Raw genomic sequence first — 23,191 nt, forward strand, 5'->3', positions numbered from 1 at the left:
AAATAGCTGGCTTTTATTTTTCTGTCCACGTGGCCATCATTTACCAAGGGAGCTTGTTAAAGTCCGAAACAATTTCGTTTATAGCAAAATGTTGTTTAACAATGAACTGTTTTGTATTAAAGTACAAGTTTCGATGAAAATAATGTGAATTTTTTTAAAATCGGGGGCAAGGGATTGCGCAAGTGGTTGAGTACAAGAAGGTGGCAGCGGATACTCTCCGGTGGGCTAGCGAGGTGCCCTCAGTTGGTGATGGCCACAACTGCCCTCTCCAATATAGAGCGAGGGTTGGTTAGAGCTCGCAAGGGCCGCCCTGGCCCCCAATCGCCAATCCTTCACTAATGACTAAGGGGGCGCCTTTCCCTATCCTCACCCTCCTATCTCTCTCTTTGTTTTCGACAAATTTTTTTAAACTGTGTCTTCTTTTAATCTTTGGTTTTTGGCACCATATTAGTGCTATTTGTAAAAAAAAAAAGAAAAATACATACAAAAATTCCGCATGGACTTTTCCGTCCAAAAAGAAAATCTATGAAGTTAATGGTAGGACTAACGTGAAGAACAACATAAGTTTGAGGACTTAAATGAATTAAAGAACATTTTAGAATTTAAGTGAAAATTAACGCAAATTTAAAACTTTTGGTGCGATTACCCTAAAGATGCAAACGAAAGCTTCTTCTGGTCAGCTTTTTGATTGGTTGATATTTTTTTTTTTTTTTTGTTCTTTTGCCAGATATTTGCTTGATTCAACAAGAGAGAGGTGGTCAACATCAAGCCATCCTGACGGACATGTGAAGAGGATCCGGTGGAAAACCCGGATTGTCAACAAGGGTCACCGAGCAGGAAATGACCACGTAATCGCCGAGTACGTAATACAAGACATTATAGGATGCTGTCATATCCACCTTTATTGTTTTAAATTATATTAAAGTTGTGGATTTTATGAAGTTCGGTATCGGTGTAAAAGATCACTTACATACTTATCATTGAATGATGGGCATACGAGAAAATACGATTACAAAATTACTTGCAAACGCATATATCAGGCATCCAACGGCGAATGTCGGTCTTTTTTTTTTGTTTTTAACAGAGGTGGACCTCTTCAATAGCGAAAATCCATCTTGTTATTCTCCTAAATAAAAAATTCCATGGAATGAATGAGTATCGTAACAAAAGTGCACGGGCGCATTGTCTAACACTATAAGGTGCAGATAAGTTCTTAACCACTGGTACATAGAAAGAAAGACTCACAATTACTAAATGGGCCTAAAAGCGTAGAGGGAAAAGGTAATACTAGGTATGGTATATTTGACTCTTAATTAATATAATTAGTAAGTGGATCATATTCAATTTTCGATTAAAATTTCCATTGCATGGTTTAATATGTAAATTTAATGATTGATTTTAGTACATTATTCTTTGTCATGGTAACTAGATTGGAAATTGATTTTTGGGGATTATTATGAGGGAAGATTGATATTTAGTTAGTTCCAAAATACCATGATAAGAAATCATAAGAAAACATGATTTTTCCCCTACACTCGTGTCACATTGTGCTCTAAAATAATAGAGATGCAATCTCCAAATTTTTTGTCTGGAGCAATGCTATGAGCGAGTGGTCCTCTTCAAGCTGCAACTACCACTTGTCCTCTAGATCTATGTCCCTTCTTGTGTTTGGGTAGAAGTTCCTAGATTCCTGTCTTCTTACAGGAATTGTTTACTTATTTCTTTGATTACAACATAGTGTTAGGCTCAGTTACAGCTCCGTTGTAGAAATTCTTTTGATCTTCTGAATTAATTCTTCCTTGTTCGGTTTCCGAAAATGGAAATAAATAAAAAAAATTTGTCTATCGATAATGAACTTTTATCGGATGCATCTATTTGTTCTTCAAATCTTACTCTATCATGAAGCAGTCATGAACAATCCGAGTAGCGAGGTTGAATTGCCTTGGTCATTGATTGGCCGAATGGATGAATAATTAAAAAATAAAATTATTTAGGAATACACATTGATTGCTATGATTACACATTGAATTTCTGGTAGTAATGTAAGCCACGATTGAAACCTTAAAACGACAGCCAAGATCACCATAACTAGAATCACGAAACGGTATAACGGATCAATGGAATTTATACATTTGATTTGGAATCCATCGCTCTTCATGAGGAATAGCGATAATCCAATGCTAAAGCGCTTTTCCTTTATAACCCTCTTAATCACCGACTTCAAAGAGATTGCCCCTCACGAATCACGTTCTATGACGACTCCTTGTGCGAGGTTATTTGTGCATTAGGGTTAGATGAGAGATTTGAGTTCTATCTATAGAGTTTTTAGCTAGACCCTCTCACCACGGACCGGGCTCAACTCAGCCTACACTAACCAGCCCCATACTAAACTAATTAAAAATATTTATATATTTTCTTCATTAGACCAATATCATAAAATGGTGATTACTATATTAATCAATGTAGCCCACAAGAGAAAACTCTTAGAGTAGATCCATAATAATAAAAAAAAAAGAAAGTCTTTGTTATTGTTCCGGAAGAAATAAAACATAAAAAAATAGTTTAGTGGGTAAAATGAGTAACTTTCAAATAATTAAGTCTAACACCCAATTATCGCGTTATAAGTGACGACAAGCATTCCAAGAAAATCTCTCTATAATTATTGTTGTTACATAAGTAGCCTGCTCATTTGTTTTTGTACAAATTAACCTAGGGTGAGCCATATTTGCATTCGCCATTTAGAAGACGTCATCATTTGTGCTTCCGGAAATAGCTTAGGAAACCACATATTTTTCATCAAAGCTAATCCGAAAAAGAAAAGAACGTTATCAAGACTAATGAAAAGAGAAAACCGTTTTACTAATTTTGAGAGTTTTTCTTGGAGACCCATCACATCATCCATCTATAACAATGCAATGCACACAAATAGCTGACTAGGGCACATGTTAATGTACAGCAAAACCTACCAGGGTTTCCCCTTCCTTCATTAGAGTATAATGACTGTTCCCTTTTCTATCTCCTTTTTGTACCCTAACCATTGAGCTCCTCAAGAAAGTTTGCTCGGCTCTTAACCAGGACTGGAAACGATCAGAGAAAGAAGAGAAGTGAGAGATGGGGAGAGGGAAAGTTGAGCTGAAGAGGATAGAGAACAAAATCAACAGGCAGGTCACATTTGCGAAGAGAAGAAATGGGCTTCTCAAGAAAGCTTATGAGCTCTCTGTTCTCTGCGATGCTGAGGTCGCCCTCATCATCTTCTCCAACCGGGGCAAGCTCTATGAATTCTGCAGCAGTTCTAGGTATTCTACTTGTCTGCTTCTTTAACTCTTCTTTTCCCTCATACTGTAAGTGAATTCTCTCTCTCTCTCTCTCTCTCTCTCTCTCTCTCTCTCGTTTTCTCTTTCCTTGTTTCGTTCTTGATGGATTTTCTCTTCTTCTTTGTTCTCTTTATTTTCCTGTTGATCAATCAAGTCATATCCTCCTAATTTTTCTGTTTCTCCCTGCTTACGTCTCATGTTATTCTCTAGGGTCTTTCGGGGTTGTTCTTCTCTCTTTTGTTGTTTCGTCTTGCTTTGTTTTCCAGAACCCTATTTCCTTCCGGATCTGGGTATTTCTTGATGAACTACATAATGGTCTTCTTGCTGCAACTTGGCGAGGTTTGAAGTTGTCTTTTCTCATGTCAGCAACATATGTTAACTTTGCCCTACAACAGTCTCCAAAACAATATACTTTTGAGTTATATAGTTCTTGTTTTCCTTTAGATTGCCTTCGATCTCTTCATGGAGTTAGGTTTCTTGTTTTAGGGTTAGCTCTGAGCATCGCAAAGAAACGATTTTTCAGTTGTAAGCAGACAGAATCAAGCAACCTTGTAACATGGTTTTTCTTTATTTCCTATCTTTTGTTCCCTTTTCGCCTTTTGATTTGTCCTGAAGTTTCTTGCGCGTTCCATCTTAAAGAGCTGATTCCCAATTATATCCATCAGTCAAGAAGCTGTCACATGGGAAATGTAAGGACAAGAGCAGGAGCAATTAACATGAATTAGTGTGTTACTGATGGATTCATTAAAAAAAAAAAAAACATAAGCAGAACTGAAATTACTGTTGTGATATGTTCCCCAGAGATGTGATGTCTTGCAGTGAGAGTCCTCCTGCAATTTGGTGGTGCGACTAAGGGAATTTCCCAAGAGAGAGCGAGGAGAGAGAGAGAAAAGGCTGCTGTTTCTTATTTCCAAAGCTGCTAGCTTTCAAATATCTGAAAACCCTAAAACAAATTAATACAGCCTAATTTTCTCTGTCAATTTCTTTATCATTGAATGTACATGCTGTCAAATTTGCCGTCGGTTTTGAAACGATCGTTTTATTTTATATTTTTTAAAGTGCACATTAACATGTCCTTTTTATCCATTTTTTTACAGCCCACGAACCCTCTTAACACCTAAACAGCGTCTCTACTTATAACACTTCTACTTAGGGTTATGTTGAACTAGTAGTATTTTCCTTCCAGTTCTTATGAGGGGCTATCTTCGAATAGTCCGTTTCTCATGTCCCCGAGATCTTTGATGAAGAAAATACTCGGACAATTTAAATACACGAAGTAAGAACCAGACAGGGACAATGCTCATTAAAGAGCAGATAAATGAGACCTCTCATGATCTAATCAGTCCACCATAAGTCAACCAAAACGTTGTCAAACGAGGAGATACCATGAAGACTAACTGGCGAAGAACATAATACCAACATTGCTTAGAACATAGAGAACATGTATTTCGTATCTGAAGACCATATAGAACAGGAAGAGAATCTATCATTTATCGTCAAGCTTTTTTTGTTTTTATTTTTTAAACTGGAGTGCACTCATAAAACTTTTTGCCTCGTCTACCGTCGGAGCCGCGCTATCATTCATGACACCGATACTTGAACCGGTCGACTTTGTTTGCAGAAGTCATACAGGACTGCTTTATACGCCTATCATGCATAATTTGTCTAATGGTTTATGAAGTTATGAGTGCACAATAACGTGGAAATGTATTAGTAAGTGGTACGACTATTTCAATTGTATCATGCAACCATTGCCTTCATTGGCTCTCAATAATATTTATAGTTTCTCATTATATCAACAACTACTCTCTCTTTTTTTTTTCGGTTGTGGGGGGGGGGTCAGAAAATCAACAACTACTTTGTAAAGCTTCTTTTTGTGATAATAAATACTCTGAAAGGCAACGTTAATCAGTTGACCGTTCCTGGCTAATTAGTTTTATGCATATGCAAGATTCACCATTGCTCATCTCTTTTCTAAAGGGAAAACTACCCAGCCATTCATAAATATTGTACGGCCATTGTCGATTTCAGGTGAAAATTGGCTGGAATGACTGTATAAGAATTTTGTGCTAAGGTTAAGCAACAATTCACAAAATTTTAAAAAAATTAGGACTGAATTGACGTATGTACAATAGGTTTAGGACTGATTGGGTCATAAGCAATTTTACAAAGTAAATATGAATGAATTTGCTGAACATGGTGAACATGGCTATACATCTGCGTGCATCCATAGCAATACTCTATATATATATATATATATATATATATATATAAATGTGGGCTGGTTTTTTATTTTTTATTTTTTTATTTATTTTTTGTGGTGTGGGGGGATGAAATTGGTAAATTGCTTCAGCTAATTTGAAACTTGTGCGTATGTTATCTTTCCTTCTCTGTTTGTGATTCTTTTTTGGTCTCTCTTCCCAACTGGTTTCTGGGACATCCTTAGCATGTCGAAAACAATTGACAAGTACCAGAAGTGCAGCTATGGTTCGCTTGAAACCAACCGCTCCATCGATGAGATGCAGGTATAGCCCCTTAATCTTATTTTCCATCTCTAATCGCTAAACTAATTACCGCCATTGAACTTAATCATTCCCGCCTTCTCGGAAAAATTATCACAAACTCTTCTTATAGCTCCATCATATTTGGCTTGAACAGAACAGCTACCAGGAGTATTTGAAGCTAAAAGCAAGAGTTGAGGTCCTCCAGCGGTCTCAGAGGTAGTGTTCCTGTTTGTCTATTTATCAACTCACAATCTCATGTTCGTGATTAATTAGCTAGAAAATCGGTATCCTTGAACATTTCTCTCTCCAAACTAGAAACGAAAAAAGGTTTTTGTGTTTCGGTTGGCGCGACTTCCTCGATGAATTTTCATGTGCTAAATGAATGCGACGACGCCATAGGATCCATAAGCTGGACCTGGATTAACGAGATAAAGACTCGGTTATGATCATCGTTGTAATAATATTCTCCGGGCTAACACTCCATTCCGATTCGTTAGAAACCTCCTCGGGGAAGATTTGGCTCCCCTAAACACAAAGGAGCTGGAGCAACTTGAGCACCAGTTAGAGAACTCTCTGAAGCAAATCCGGTCTACAAAGGTGATGATCACAACACAAAAAACCGACGTCAAACGTATGATTTGCTAAATTCTAGTTTAACGTTCTTGTGTTATGTCCAATGCAGACCCAATTCATGCTTGATCAGCTTGCTCATCTTCAGCACAAGGTATGTGTTGCATTTCGTGTGACTGTCACCAAGTTTTATTTATTTATTTATTTATGAAATTATTTGTAATTTAAGTTTTTGGTTCTTGTAATTTGTACCCAGGAACAAATGCTGGTTGAAGCTAACAGAGATTTAAGGAAGAAGGTAACATCATTCCCCATAGTTCATCTACACGTATGTCGCAGCATCAAACTCGATCGAATATACGGCATTAGTTTCTCAAGACTGTTTAGATTGTAACTCAAAAATATCGAACATTACATCTTATGGACTCGAATCATTGACGTTCATGAGACATTACGGTTCAAGCTTGACTGAATATATTGTTCATCAGTTGGAGGAGAGCAATGCAAGGATCCCTCTCCGGCTCGGATGGGAAGCCGAGGATCACAATAGCATCTCGTACAGCCGTCTTCCCTCACAGTCGCAGGGATTGATCTTCCAGCCCTTAGGGGGCAACCCGACATCGCAAATCGGGTAATTTGATGTTTTGTACACGGATCGATACCACCATCTCGAGGGTTTTCTTTCTCCCGACCATTTTTTTCCTTTCGAATAGATGGTTTTTGTTTCGAAGTTATGACGCGCCTTTGCTTTTACTAATTCGACAGGTACGATCATGCGGGTTCGAATGAAGCGAATGTTTCGGCTGCTGACCAACATCCCAATGGATTCATTCCTGGGTGGATGCTCTGAATCGTTTCGCAAGCGGGACTGCTCGGAAGAAGTATCGTATCGAATATATTTTCCAGTTTTTTCGTTCTGATATATGATTCTTCCTCTAGATGACCCGGACGACGATCCATCGTTTTCGGATAATATCCATGGCAAGGGACATACCCAAGAAGGGAGGACAACATGAATCCAATCTAGCTAATTATGTCGTATAAGAATAAAGATCTGCTTCGTTATGTCGCCAATCTAGCTAACTATATTTGGAATTCATCTATGTTATTGATGTATGGAATTCTTTTTTGATTGTGAATGTTTACTTTCCCGGCGCCATGCATTTTGTGAAGTAACGAAAGGTCAGAGAACGCCGCCCGAGAGAACTTTGGCGAACCAAATATTTTCGAATGTATTATTATTGTTATTATTGCTGTGAAGTGATTGCGTTCCTAATCAGCCGTAAATGTATTAGCACGATATCAATTTAGTTCGAAATTTTTTTAATTTTTAACAATTTAGTCATAAATCTTTGTACGAATGCCAATGGAGTCCTCCCAATTAATTTTCGCTAGAAAATCCTTACGTGACGGTGTAGATTTCGCTGGCCGTAAGGATTACATTAAAATTTTACCCAAAGATTTAATACAGAGTTGACATCTATACAAATAGGTTTAGAACTATGATTGTGTAAATTTCCTCAATTAAATTCAACCGGACAAATTTTCTTTTGTTGACTTTTATATCGTGCACCGGTATAATTAGAAAGAGTTGGTACACATTATTGGTGGGATAATTCCGTCCAGTTTTATAAGTTAAAATTTCCTTCGCATGGATGACGCTTCGTGATTTCCGTAGTTGCTAGTTACACTCGTTTAAGCATGTTGATTAAGGCGGTTTAACATATACACACTCACGTACATGCTTGAAACAGTGAAGCTTCCCTTTGAACTCAAGCTCCGTTTGCTTGGGGGCAAATATTTTTCGGGAAATTATTTTCCTCATTTTCCAGCATTTAAACTTGCTTAGGAAATGAGTCAATCGAAAAGGTTTTCTTACTAAAAATTAAATTCAAAAAAATGATTTTTGATTTTCTAAATATCAACACTTGAACTGGAATCTTTGCACTTGGGCACAGGAACCGCAACACTTGTTCCTAAACCCTTAGCAGCGGGGCCAGGATGAGAAAGGCTAGGGTCGGGTCCTCGATGCCCAAGCCCGAGTTCATCGAGGTCGGGTTCGGGACCTTGGTGCCCAGGCTGGGTCCATCAAGGCCGTGCTCGAGACCCTAGCTACTGCATCCAAGTCCATCGAGGTCAAGCTCGAGTCCGCGATGCTCGTGCCTCGATCCGTCGAGGTTGGACTCCAAACCTCGATGCCCGAGCCCGGGCCACCAACTCCCGAGCCTAGGTCCATCGAGGCCAAGCTCGAAAATCCCGTGCCCGTGCTCGGGTCCCCTATGCCGACAGCCCAATCCATCTATGTCGAGCCCGGGTACATCGTGGTCATGATTGGGACTTAGGTGTCGGTGCCCAAGTCCCTAGCCGAACTTGCGTCCATCGAGGTCGGGCTTTTGCCTAGGACCCTAGTTGCCCACACCGATACCCCTAGCCTCGATGAACCCAAACTTCGGTGATGGGTTCGACTTCTATAGACCCTCGCCGAGGCGCCCAAGAACGAGGAACGAGCATCGAATTCTTGCACTTGGTCTCGGTGGACCCAAGACCAGTCTTGTGCCCGCTAGTACGAGATCCAGGCTTGAGACCACGATGTCTATGTTGGGTTCTTTAGCAACCCTTGCGTAAATCACTAGCGCATGAATATATTATAAATATTTAGGAGATGCTCCTTATCAAATGGCAGAAAATATTTTTTTAATAATATTTTTTATCTTAGCCAAACATCGGAAAATATTTTCATTTTCTCGGAAAATGACTTTGTGAAAATATTTTCCAAAAATGTTAAAATTTTTGCAAAACAAACGGAGCCTTAATATATATTTTTTCCCAATCTCTAATTTTCCTAATCATAAAGCATCAAAAGCTTAATATGAATGGGGAGACATTAATGGGGAATATTAAACTTTTTAATTGGTCAAGGAGCATAATTCTTCGTAATGTTTTCTTAATCGTTTGATTAAAAAACTTAGGAGACTTCAAATCACAGTTTTGTCCACTAGTAAAATGTGGCATCCCAAGCTCGCCACATTCTCTAACGTATGTTACCGACTATCAAATTTGACCTTTAAACATCAACTAATCCAATACGGAAACCTTAAAGGAATACAGTTAGATTTCCAACAAGATCAGCACCTATATTTATTTAAAAATCGACTATGATCGATATAGTCATAAATACAAACCAGGGAGATAACATTGGGAGGGTCTCAAAAAGTTGCCTAACGCCTCTACCCGGCACATCCAGTAAAACCCATATACATAACGGTATCACCTTACAAAAATTCCCTCAACTCTAAAGTCAATCGATCTAAAATCTCAAAAGTGTCGGTCGCTGCTACATAACTTATACATATCTACATCTAAGGTAACTAGGATCATCCTATGCCGAGCCGCCACTCGCTGCCCCAAAGCCACTATCGCTTACATAGTTGAATGGAAGGGGGCCAAAGAGGCCTAGGCCACCCTCCAATCGGCCATAGATGGCCATGAAGTGATGCGGTATCACCCCCACATCCAACCCACCGTGGACCCATAATTGACAGGTGAAGCGCACAAACTCCAGTGCTGGAAGAGATGGTACGGTAAGGTCCCACGTCAGACGAACGGGCACCCCATACAACGCAGTGGGAAGAGCGGGGAGATGGGCCATTTCACTTACCTAAAAATATGTCGACTATAAAGAATGAAATAAACTCAACAAGTTAAATCTCTAAAACAGCGACTAGTTAATCCAACGCGAGGAATAAGCAATGGTAGAACTAGCGGGCATCATTACTCAATGTGGTTAAACTTATCATTCCTCCGAGAAGATATAACCAACGATAACAAGTAAATGCATGATGATATAGGTTATAACCATGATTATATGCATGTGACACAAATTTATCGTTACTCAACGTGACTCGACCATTTCTATATGCAACAACGATGCTGTCTCGTATCGCTTCGTAGACCGGTCCGGATACATAGCGGGACCACCTAGTCACACAAGAGGATCTTCCCATAGTCTTCATGGGGTGTTCGCCAGAGCATGAAGCTCAATTGCCATGAACGATACTCAATCCGTAACCATGCTATATGAGGCCATGATCGTGCACAAATTTAAATCGTATCAAGTACTTAACAAGTCATGTATCGCAAGAGACAACTCCTATTATCATATTAACAATATCTCATGCTAGGTTTTTTCAGCATTATTACCTACTCGGTCTGGTTATACTAGCATAACCACACGACCTATATTCAAAGTGACGAACCGGCAAAGTACAAATCAATTGATAGACACAACATAGGCCGCATACGAAACCGTCGTTTATCATCTCACTACTAGCTCAATTTTTACTTCCCACAACTTCTCGGCCACCACTCCCCTACCACATTTGCCGAGTCACCATTTATCACTCCACATTGTTCACCAACTTAACCGAATTCCTAATCCGACTATAAAATCACTAGCGATGACCGTGGTACTATAGAGGCCTTAAAAATTGAATCCCCTAATTCTCGGCCAAGCCGTGCCTAGATCAACTCTAGAAGTTCCAGCTGTCAAATGTACAACCTCTACCCCCAAGATGTCATGTTCAATCATGGTTCTTAGCGCACGACTCAATTCTTAAGCCATTTGCACCCATACATTCGCCTTTGACCCTATGCATCGAACTACCCAACACCACCAATCTCGGCAATTCGACTCTCCATCCCGCTCACCCATCATCTCAACTCGACATGCATATAATCGCCTTCACTATACTATTTCATGATGCCCTCACATCAACACCCACCAAAATCACCCCATTCGCACCGCCCACCAGCATTGCCTCGCATTACAATAACTAGTATGTGGTTTAGTGAAGCAACTTGCCTTAATTTATGCTGCTGCCACTCGACTTACCGATTGCCGTGGAGTCGCCGATCACCGTGCCCGTCAAAGGAGCTGCACCGAAGGAGAGAAAATGCTGGTGTGGTAACACAACCAAGGGATCAAAGTAAAGAAGAGAAGATGGGTTGTGTTCTACTTTTGTCTCGCCCGTGTGGGTTTTGGTCCACATTAACATTGAGCCTATTTGCTTGTAAATCGGCCACTTGAGTCTCACCTCCTTGCAGGCCGACGTTGGTCGTCGTGGTGAGAAGGCCCAAAAAAAAAATCTCCGGGCTGGGTCGGCACTATGAGGTTGAGATTCAATTAAATGGGTTAAGCCGACTTTCTTACTAATAATCCGAGTACTTGAGTCTTTCCTATGCCCGCCTCGGCTACTATCTCATCTTCGGGGCGCATGGCCGCCGCAAAATAGCCTAGTCCACACCGGATTATGCCCTTGTTGGTTAGGTTTGGGCCAACCCGACCCACATTAGTTGGACTTGGAGCGTAGTCAGAATATGGCCCCACTCCGGCGATAGTAGGCCCAGCTCAGCCTCCCGCTTCTTAATGACTATTTTCATAACAAGCCCACTAATCAATTCACGGCCCATTTTGGATCATTTACCACTTCGCTCCGCATGAGTCGCCTTTTTAATCCATTTCGTCTATTTTTTTGCTAATTTAAAACTAATTAAGGGGGCGTTACAAGCTCTTCCCCTCTTAAATAATTTCGCCCTCGAGATTGTCTGTTTCTTTACATCATTCAAATAGGAACGGATGTCGTTGTCTCATGGTGGCCTCGCTTTCCCAAGTTGCCTCCTCCTAATTGTAATGTTGCTACAATACCTTTACCAATGGAATCACTTTGGTTTGTAGTTTCTGTTCTTTTCGATCTAGTATTTTAACTAGTTTTTCAGTGTAACGAACCCTTTCGCCTATTTCCATGGTATCGTGATCCAACACATGAGACGGGTCCGCTTGGTATTTCCTTAACATTAAGATATGGAAGACATTGCATATGTTGGACATCTTTGGTGGAAGCACCAACCGATACGCCACCTTGCCAATTCTTTTCAAGATTTCAAAGGGTCCAACATACCTCGGACTAAGCTTTCCCTTCTTCCCAAATCGAGATATTCCCTTCATCGGTGACACCTTCAAAAATACATGGTCGCCTACTTGAAACCGCAATGGGCGCCGTCGATTATCGGCATAGCTTTTCTGTTAGTTTTGAGCTGTCCGTAACCGCTCACAGATTATAGTCACTACGTCCGAAGTAATTTGTACCAGTCCCAGTCCTGTCAACTTCTTTTCACCCACTTGGGACCAATACGTAGGTGTTCTGTAAGTTCTCTCATATAGCGCTTCGAATGGTGCCATGTTGATGCTCCGCTAATAACTATTAATGTACGCAAACTCCACCAAAGATAACTTTTCATCCTAATTTTCTTTGAAATCTATGGCACACGCATGAAGTATATCTACGAAGATTTGGATGACCTTTTCTGTCCATCCGTCAGCCTAAAGGTGGAAAGCAGTACTAAATTGTAATTTGGTGCCCGGCGCCTCTTATAAACCCCGCCAGAAATTTGATGTAAATTTTGAATTCCTATCTCAAGTGATGGTCATTGAACACTATGAAGTCGAACGATATGCCTAACATATAATTCAGCATACTTCTCCATTGGGTAGTCCGCCCTCATCGCCAAGCAATGAGCTGATTTTGCCGGATGGTCAACTATCACCCAAATAGAATTGTATCGACTTGACGTTCTAGGAAGTCCTTGAATAAAGTTCATGGTAATATGCTCCTATTTTTATTTCGGGATCTCGAGCGGCTTCAGCAATTTCGCTAATTTCTAGTGCTCTGCTTAGACTTGTTGACACGTCAGACACCTTGCAACATATTGAGCGACGTCTCTCTTCATTCCATTCCACTAGTAATTTTGTCAAAGGTTTTGCTACATTTTATTGCCCCATGGATGTATACTGTACTTGCTCTTGTGAGCCTCATTTAAAGTTTCTCCTTTTAACTCTTTATCATCTAGCACACAAATACGTCCACAAAAATAGACAATTCCATTCTCCGACATACCAAAATCCAACCGTTTTCCTTTCATTGCTTCGCCCCGAATCTTCGAGATTCTTTCGTCCGTTTGTTGCAAGGCTCTAATTCTTTGCATCATCTCGGGTTCAATTCTAAGCGTTGCCCGAATTCCCGTTAAGTCATCCACTTCAAAATTATATTCCAAATTCGGAAGTTCTTTCAGCAGATTTCACGCTCGAATCCGTAGGCTTGCTATGGATGTCGACTTCTGACTTAAAGCGTCCGCCACCCTATTGGGTGATACAAGACATCACAATCATAATCCTTCAACAACTCCAACCATCTCCTTCACCTTATATTCAACTCTTTCTGAGAAAATAAATACTTGAGACTCTTATGATGGGTATATATTTCAAACTTCTCTCGATATAGATAATACCTCCATATCTTTAGTGCAAAAACAATTACCGCTAATTCCAAATCGTGTGTAGGATAATTCAGTTCATAAGGCATTAACTGTCTAGACGCATAAGCAACCACTTTTCCGTTTTGCATTAAAACGCAGCCAAAACCTTTATGTGAGGCATCACTATAGATAACAAATCCTCTCAATTCCGATAGCATCGTCAATACATGCATTGTGGTCAATTTTCTCTTAAGTTCTTGGAAACTTCTTTCACATTCTTCATACCATTTAAACTTCACATTTTTCTTGGTTCATTGAGTTAGGTGACCGATAATCCTCGAGAATCCTTCCACAAAATCTCTCGTAATATCCCGACGGTCTCAAGAAACTACGAATTTTAGTTACCGTGGTCGGCCTTGGCCAATTAAGTACTACTTCTATCTTAGCCGTGTCCACCGAGACTCTTTCTCCATTAACTACATGACCTAGGAAAATAAGCCAAAATTCACACTTATTAAATTTGGAGTATAACTTGTGATCCATCAACGTTTGCAACACCAACCTCAGATGCTCCTTATGTTGCTTCCTTTTCTTTGAATAGACTAATATGTCGTCAATAAACACAATTACGAATTTGTTTAGGAAAAGCTTGAATACCCGATTCATCAAATCCATAAAAGCAGCAGGGGCATTAGTTAATCCGAACGTCATTATTAGAAACTCATAATGATCTTACCTCGTCCGAAAAGCCATCTTCGGAATATCTTCCTTTTTGACTCTCAACCGATAGTATCCCAAACGAGGATCAATTTTTGAAAACATCGACACCCCATGAAGTTGATCGAATAGGTCGTCAATCCTTGGGAATGGATACTTATTCTTGATCGTCATCTTATTTAACCGCATGTAGTTAATACATAGTCTCGAGGATCCATCTTTCTTTTTCACGAATAATACCGGTGCATCCCAAGATGATGCACTAGATATGATGTACCCTTAGTCCAACAACTCCCGTAATTGTACCTTTAATTCTTTCAATTTCGTCGGGGCCATCCTACAAGGTACCCTAGATATGGGCTCCGTTCCTAGAGCTAATTCTATCACAAACTCTACTTCTCGTTCCAGGGGTAATTCTGGTAATTCTTCAAGAAACACGTCCAAAAATTCTCTGACTATAAGTATCTCTTCAAGTTTCCTTTCTGGCTTTTACTTATCATTGACAACCGCCAAAGATCCATAGTATCCCTCATTCGGCGGTTGGCGAGCTTCGATCGCATAAATAAGCGCCCTTGTGGCATTTACCCCATTTCCTTGCAATTCGAAGTTAAGCTTATTTGGTGGATTAAAAAATATCAACCTCCCATAACAATCCACTGTAGCTCGCTGTCTATTCAACTAGTCCATACCAACAATGACATCAAAGTCATATATAGCTTAACGCCACTAGATCAATCACATGTCTCCTCCCTTCAATCTCAATCTCACAGTTTCTACAAACTAAAGTAGACAGCACACTCTCTTTCATCGGTATCGAGACAATCAATGGTACTTCTAATTAGCTAGATTCTAATCCATGCAATCTCATGAATCAAGCAGATATAAAGGAATGTGTGGCACCCGAATTGAATAAGGCATAAGCTTTATGACCATGTATAAAGATGATACCTATGATAACATTTTTGGAAGTTTCGGCTTCCTCCTAAGTGCCCCCGTACACCTTTCCCCGAGCTAGCGGCCTTTGATAATTCCGTTGTCCTCCCGCCATTGGCGTCTCTTGCAGCTATTGAGGAGGAATCGCCCGTGCTTGTGGCCCATTTCACGTACAGTCTCTCACCATATGTCCCACTTGTCTGCATCCGAAGCACTTCCTTAATGACGGACATGGAGCGAATCCATGGAATTTATCGCACCGACGATATGCCTCTCCAAACTTCGATTTCCTCTCCACAATCCATCCTCCACCTTGTTTACTAAAACTCCCCCCAAAATGCCTCTTGTTAGGGTTAAACTAAAATCGACCCGACCGAATTGGCCTCTGGCCATATTTCTCATTATCTTGGGTCATCGAAGGCTTAGACTCTGTCTTATCCGCGATCATCTCCTCGTTCTACAACCGTGCCCGATTATATATCTCTCGATATGTCATTGGTTCGAACAGCGCTAATCGCTTCTGTATCTCCGATTTCGGTTTCAAACCTTTCAGAAACATTTTTGCCTTATCCTCAGCATGCTCAACCAAACGAGGGACAAACCTAGACAATTCCGAAAACTTTGCCTCATATTCATCTACTATCCTTTCACCCCGTTTAAATTCCACAAATTCTATCAACTTTCTATTTCTTGCACAGCTAGAGAAATATTTCTCATAAAACGCAGTATCAAATGTTTCCCAAACAATTTCCGCTCATTCAAGAAACATCATGTCCTTCATTGCCTGCTACCAGTACATGACATTTTCATCCAACCGATACTCCGCTAGAGTCATCTTATCAACATTAGTACAATTCAACAGCCTGAAAATTTTCTCTATCTCCTTGATCCACTGTTCCACCTCCTCGGGCTTTCCTGTTCGAGTGAACTTTGAGGGATACAGTTTCAAGAATTGTTCCACTAACCCTTGTACATGACATCCATCCCCTTCGGCATTGATCGCCGCCCGTTGTTGCACTTGTTGGGCCAACAATGTTCCCACAGGTGTTAATGCTTCCAAAATACCATGCACCCTCGGGTGAGTAGGAGCGACTCTTGCTAGTTGCACGCCCGCTCCACCTATCCTTGCGTCTCTTCTGCACACAACCGTTCTCTCAATAAGTAACAAGTACAACTTGTCACCGATTCCAAATAAGTAATGCAAACATTACCGATACCTAGCTTAAAAAAAAAAACAATCACATGCAAGGTCATCCTAGACCCTAAAATTTTAGCGCACCTTATCACTCGAGGTAGGCCTATGCTCCGATACCAAATAAAGTTGTAGCGTCCCAGGCTCGCCATAATTTCTAATGTACGTTATCGATCGTCAAGTTTAACCTTAAACATCGACTAATCCAGCAAGGAAACCTCATAGGAACATAGTTAGAATTCCAAAAAGATCAGCACCTATATTTATTTAAAAACCGACTATGATCGATACAATCATAAATACAAACTAGGGAGATAACATCGGGAGGATCTCAAAAAGTTGCCTACCGCCTCTATCCGGCACATCCAGAAAAACCCATATACACAATGTTATCACCTTACAAAAACTCCCTCAACTCTAAAGTCAATCGATCTAAGGTCTCAAAAGTGTCGATCAGTGCTACACAACATATACATATCTACATCTAAGGTAACCGGGATCCTCCTACGTCGAGCCGCCGCTCACTCCCCCAAAGCAGCCTTTGCCTACATAGTCGAATGGAAGGGGGTCAAAGAGACCTAGGCCACCCTCCAGTCGGCCATAGATGGCCATGAAGTGATGCGGTATCACCCCCACATCCAACCAACCGTCGACCCATAACCGACAGGTGACGCGCACAAACTCCGATCCCGAAAGACCTGGTATGGTGAAGGACATAAGGTCCCACGTCAGACGGACGGGGCACCCCATAGAACACAGTGGGAAGAACGGGGAGATGTGCCATTTCACTTAACTAAAAAAATGCCAACGATAAAGAGTGAGATAAACTCAGCAAGTTAAATCTCTAAAACACCAACCGGTCAATCCAAGGCAAGGAATAAACAACGGTAGAACTAGCCGGCATCATTACTCCGGGCGGATAAACTTAACATTCCTCTTAGAACATGTAACCAACGATAACAAGTAAATGCATGACAACATAGGGTATAACCATGACTATATGCATGCGACACAAATTTATCGTTACTCAACGTGACTCGACCATTTCTGTGTACAATAACAATGTTGTCTCATACCACCTTAGAGACCGGTCCGGACACATAGCGGGACCACGCAGTCACACAGTATGGTCTTTCCATAGACTCGATGGGGTGTTTGCCCGAGCATGAAGCTCAATTACTATGAACAATTCTCATTTTGTAACCATGCTATATGAGGCCATGATCGTGTACACATTTAAATCGTATCAAGTACTTAACAAGTCATGTATCGCAACAAATAACTCCTATTATCATATTAACGATACCTCATGCTAGGTATTTCCGGCAATGTTACCTACTCGGTCTAGTTATACTAGCATAACCACTCAACCCGTATTCAAAGTGACGAACCGGCAAAGTACAAATCAAGTGACAAACACAACACAAGCTACATAGGAAATTATCGTCTATCATCTCATGACTAGTTCGGCTCTTACTTTCCATAACTTCTTGGCCACCACTCCCCTACCGCATTTCCCGAGTCACCATTCATCACTCCACATTGTTCACCAACTCAATCGAATTCCTAATTAGACTATAACATCACTAGCGATGATCGTAGTACTACAGAGGCCTTAAATATCGAATCCCCTAATTCTCGACCAAGCTATGCCTAGATCAACTCTAGAAGTTCCAGCCTTCAAATGCACAACCTCTACCCCAAGACGTCGCATCTAGTCATAGTTCTTAGCATGCGACTCAATTCTTAAGCCATCCGCACCCATACATTTGCCTTTGACCCTCTGCACCGAGCTACCCAACACCACCAATCTCGGCAATTCGACTCTTCATCCCGCTCACCCATCATCTCAACCCGACATGCATATAATCGCCTTCGCTAGACCATTTCCTGCTGCCCTCACACCGACACCTACTAGAATCACCCCACTCACACCGCCCACCAGCATGTTGCCTTGCATTACAACTAGTATGTGGTTTAGTGACGCAACTTGCCTTAATTTATGTTGTTGCCACTCGACTTGCCAATTGCCAAGGAGTCGCCGATCACTGTACCCACCGAAGGAGCTGCACCGGAAGAGAGAAAATGCTGGTATGGTGACACAACCGAGGGATCGAAGTAAAGAAGAACAGATGGGTTATGTTATGCTTTTGTCCGCCCCGTGTGGGTTTTGGTCCACACTAACATTGAGCCCATTTCCTTGTAAACCGGGCACTTGAGTCTCACCTCCCCGCATGCCGATGTTGGTCGCCGTGGTGAGAAGGCCCAAAAAGAAATCTTTGGGCTGGGTCGGCACCGTGAGGCCGAGATTCACATAAATGGGTTTAGCCCACTTTCTTACTAATAATCTGGGTACTAGGGTCTTGTCCTATGTAGGCCTTCAACTACTATTTCATCTTCGAGGCGCATAGCCGCTGCAAAATAGCTTGGCTCACGCCGGATTATGCCCATGTTGGTTAGGTTTGGGCTAGCCCGGCCTACGTTAGTTGGACTTGGAGCCTAGTCAGAATATGGCCCCACTCCACCGATAGTAGGCCCAGCTCGGCCTCCCGCTTCTCGATGACTATTTTCACAACAAGCCTACTAATCGATTCGCAACCCATTTCGAATCATTTACCACTTCGCTATGCATGAGTTGGCTTTCTAATCCATTTCGTCTATTTCTTGTTAATTTAGAACTAATTAAGGGGCCGTTACACAAAATGAGACAAATGGCCTCTGAACATTGGTATTGTGTGTGCAATGTCATCCCGAACTTTTAATTAGTTCAATACGGTCCATTAACTTTAGCCCAATTTGCAATATCGTCATTAGATTTTAAATTTATTCAATGTAGTCCATCAACTTATTTAACTCACGTGTAACATTATTTTACTTGAATATCTTGCGTGGATAATTCACGCGTAACGTTATTTTTTTGTCCGCCATTCAAACTTACTTGATTGGAGACCAAATCAACAAATTCCATTAATTTGAATTATTGAAATGATAGCATTGAATATTTTCATATGCTCTAAGGACTAGATTGAACTTTATGAAAAGTTGAAGGATCATATTGACATGATTAAAACTTCAAGAACGACGCCGCACGCTAGGCCAAAGCCAATGAGCATGTGTAATTATCCCTTATCCATTGAAGTCAATTATCGCATGTCAAGCGCAATCAATTTTCTTATATTTCCTGTAAAATTGATAACACACCACTCACCGTAGGTTGGATGGGAGTGAAGTTCGGAGATAACTGGTGTTTTTATCATGTTAGCCTTGTTTGGTTATTCATCCATTTAAGGCCCCTAGAAGGCTGTTCGGGGTTGGTTAACCTTAGGGTCCAGGTTTTGAGCCCACATCGAGCCCAAGACCATAATCACCGAGCCCAAGAGAAACCGCCCTCTTGGAGCCTCGCAATAGAAATTCGTTTGGTAATATAACTTCCGGAGCAAAAATCCGCATGGTTACGCAACTTTATTTTTCTACTTCTGAAACAGCTCCAAAAATAATTTTGAAGCCACTTGAAAAAGTAAAAGAAAATGCTTTTCTTCAGAAGTAGAGAAATCAAATTCTGACTAGAGCAGAAGTGTTGCCATGTGATCCCTTACCGATCATCGAAAAATTTTCCACAGTTCTCTCTCTTCATGTCGCGACTTTTATTTTAACCTTGGATTTGGAGACCCAAATTCTATTTATGGGAAATTTCACATCTCGGGAAAATGACAATTAAGTCCATCCCAAATAGCTATAACAACTAATGAGGCTAGTAGTTTTCGCATTTTTGCCTAGAAATTCGGATGAACGGGAATTTCGATGATACCGTTTTAGCTGAACCAAACATGCTAAGTTTATTCGATGATATTCTTCTTGTATTTCAATTTCTCATTTTCCTTTCTCCTTTTTCCTTTTTCAGCCTATTTCCTTATTATTATCATTTCTAGTGAAAAGACTAGACTTTAGATACGTGCCTTTGAGTAGCTCTACCTAGCATCAATTTCAAACGAGCACAACCCCCAGTCAACATGTAAAGTGGGGAGGGAGGGACACGTGGACTTGGAGTTGAAGGTAAAACGATAGCTGCGACGTCGTTTTCGACACCTCTTTTCAATACCCCGATTTGGCCAATCAAGCCATCCATCTCGCGAGATGAAAAGTCGCGGACCCAACTAATCCCACTCGAGGTGCAATAATTACTATTTTAATCATTTATTTTTTTCCATATTATATTATATTATTTTATTTTATTTTATTTCGAGGGTATCCAATATCTATTGCTGTCCAAAAGTGATACTCTACCCCAAATTTCGGGTTGGCATGCGCATGGGTTGTTGCCCTGATTTGCGTGGACAGTGAGCGAGGTTTATTATTATTATTATTGATGCAAAATATGTTACCAAGTACATGGATATTGGACAGCTATGTCGTGGAATCGTGAGCACCGTAAATTCACTTAAGGAGGAGCTAGAGGAGAGAAAAGAATGCGGGTTTTATTGTGGACCAGTTGAAACGAAACAACGACCGGAGATGTTTCTATCAAATTTTCTAACACGACGTGGAAGTCTAGATAACATCGTCTCTTCCCGATCTGTTTTATTTTATTTTTTTATTTCAGCCGTATCTCGATGTGAGTCTTTAAACTTTAGATTGTATCGTTCTTCCATCGCGTAATTTTGATCTGCATGAGCCGCAACGACCGTGTGTAATAAGGATGGCGAGGAGACGGTGTTGCGGATGTAATCCCGAAAACTCGTTCCACTAAATCAAGTTACCCTAGTTTCAACCATGGAATAGTAATCAAAAACCAAATAAATAACAAAATGTATTTTGATTACATATTTGCAATCACGAAGATGGAAATTACAGGACCACCCCGACTTTAAATTCTTGCGTAAAATTTACCTATCATAAAAGAAAATTACAATATTAATTTTGATTCAAATAAAAAAGTAAATGAAATGAGTAGTTTTTTTTTTTTTGGTATATAGAAATTGCACCTTTAGAAGAGCATTATAGATTTGTAAATGAACTCCCAAACCCATCTCGCCACCCAATCCCCTATGAAGTCTCCACCCACTACCAACCTTTAAACTTGAAAGGAACGAATGAAATGAAAGGAAGTGTTTATACATTAAAGTAGAAAGCCACTACTCGAATGAGCTATGCTTTCAAGGAAACAATTGCACGAGAATCAGACATTTAATACATTGAATCGTCGATTCCGTGGACCTCACTTGGGACTCACATGATACACATATGGAGTCCAAATTCAATTTTTAGTGCGTATTGGGTTCATCGAATTTTTTTCTCCTACTTTCAAATTGGCGATTTATTTAAATTAACTAGCTAATTTAATAATTTATCACGTTACTTAATAAATCGATTTAAAAATCAATGAGAGTAAACTTAGTTTTTTTTTTTTAACCTTTTTCTCCGCTGACATACTTTCCTTCCCCTTCAAAGAGAAGAGGGAGATGCCAAACATACTAGTAAAGCTCATAGAGATTTTATTTTATTTTTGGTTGAATTTCCCATAGAAATTTCACTTATCAAATAACGTGGAAATTTTCGATTGGGGGGGTATTGAAACGAGCGAAAACCCATGATATTAAGCCAATAACTTGTTTAAATACTCAATGAAATAATCGCCACATCGCTTAATAAGTAGTTTTGAGAGTTTTTAGTTAGTTAGCGTAGCATTGCATGTAAAAGTGCAAGTGCATTGTTCACTATTCATTAACTTCCTCTCTTAAGTAAATGACTAACAACCTCCGCAATGAGAACACCTACAACTTTTGAAAAGTTAAACAAAAAAGAAAGAAAGAGACAAGGGGAGGAAGAAACGTTATAAACCATATCATAATTAGACCCACTCATTGTACGGGCCTGATGGGCTCGGGCGGGGCCTGCTTGGGCCCTAATATGCGGAGATCCTACTCAGGCCCTCGTATCTGGCCATCTTTCTTTTCTCCATCTTTAGATGAAAATAGAAAGAGAAAATTAATTTTAGATCTTTGCCAAATTTTATGGGGATGATATCCTGAAAAATCCCAAATCAGTATACTTGTGACAAATTTATCCCTAAGTAGTTTTTGGATTGTCAAAAGCCTTGATTTGGTATATCTGTGACAAATTTTGGCAAATTGAAATGGATTTCCACGTGAATTTGTCATGATTACGGATTTATTGCCACGTGCCATTCAGCTCAACAATTTCAATTTAAAATTGATGAAAGTTAACATAGGGTAAATGTGTCAATTCATTCATAAACCTTTCAATTGTATCAATTTAGTCATAAACCTTTTGTATTTGTGTCAATTGAGTTCATTCTGTCAATTTTAGCCGAAAATTATTGATGTTGATGTCGATCATCCTATGTAGCACGTTCCGCGCCGACGTAGACATTTTTTTTTTGTCATGTATTATTATTTTTAATTATTTTTCTTTTTTTTACTTCTTCATTTTCGGGACGTGAGCCTACACCTAGATCCGAGCCAAGCGAGCTGTGACGCCCTTGCAAGGGGGTGAGAAAAGGAGTAAAGAAAAGAAAAATAAAGATGAAGAAGAAAATTAATGAAGAATATTAAAAAATTATAACAAAAATGTCCACGTTGGCGTGAGCTGTGCCACGTGGGACGACGGCATTTACGTCAGATTTCAGAACA

General features: G+C 40.2%; 1 protein-coding gene across 1 annotated transcript; it reads left to right on the forward strand.

Moving 5' to 3' along the window:
* Window positions 1-2,985: 2,985 nt before the first annotated feature.
* LOC115734770 (agamous-like MADS-box protein MADS2) lies at window positions 2,986-7,520 on the forward strand. The gene is made up of 8 exons (XM_030665682.2): window positions 2,986-3,296; window positions 5,761-5,839; window positions 5,973-6,034; window positions 6,316-6,415; window positions 6,501-6,542; window positions 6,645-6,686; window positions 6,877-7,019; window positions 7,154-7,520. Exons 1-8 carry the CDS (start codon window positions 3,112-3,114, stop codon window positions 7,236-7,238), a joined length of 738 nt encoding a protein of 245 aa, XP_030521542.1. The 5' UTR covers window positions 2,986-3,111; the 3' UTR covers window positions 7,239-7,520.
* Window positions 7,521-23,191: the final 15,671 nt, after the last annotated feature.

The sequence above is a fragment of the Rhodamnia argentea genome, chromosome 7, assembly GCF_020921035.1.
Source record: "Rhodamnia argentea isolate NSW1041297 chromosome 7, ASM2092103v1, whole genome shotgun sequence".
Classification (NCBI taxonomy): domain Eukaryota; kingdom Viridiplantae; phylum Streptophyta; class Magnoliopsida; order Myrtales; family Myrtaceae; genus Rhodamnia; species Rhodamnia argentea.

Excerpts from the sequence above, each read along its gene's own strand:
- LOC115734770 (XM_030665682.2), top strand. The coding sequence starts at position 3,112 with ATGGGGAGAGGGAAAGTTGAGCTGAAGAGGATAGAGAACAAAATCAAC. Across the intron at positions 5,840-5,972 it reads GCTCCATCGATGAGATGCAG|AACAGCTACCAGGAGTATTT; the intron begins GTATAGCCCCTT and ends TGGCTTGAACAG. Across the intron at positions 6,035-6,315 it reads GTCCTCCAGCGGTCTCAGAG|AAACCTCCTCGGGGAAGATT; the intron begins GTAGTGTTCCTG and ends CCGATTCGTTAG.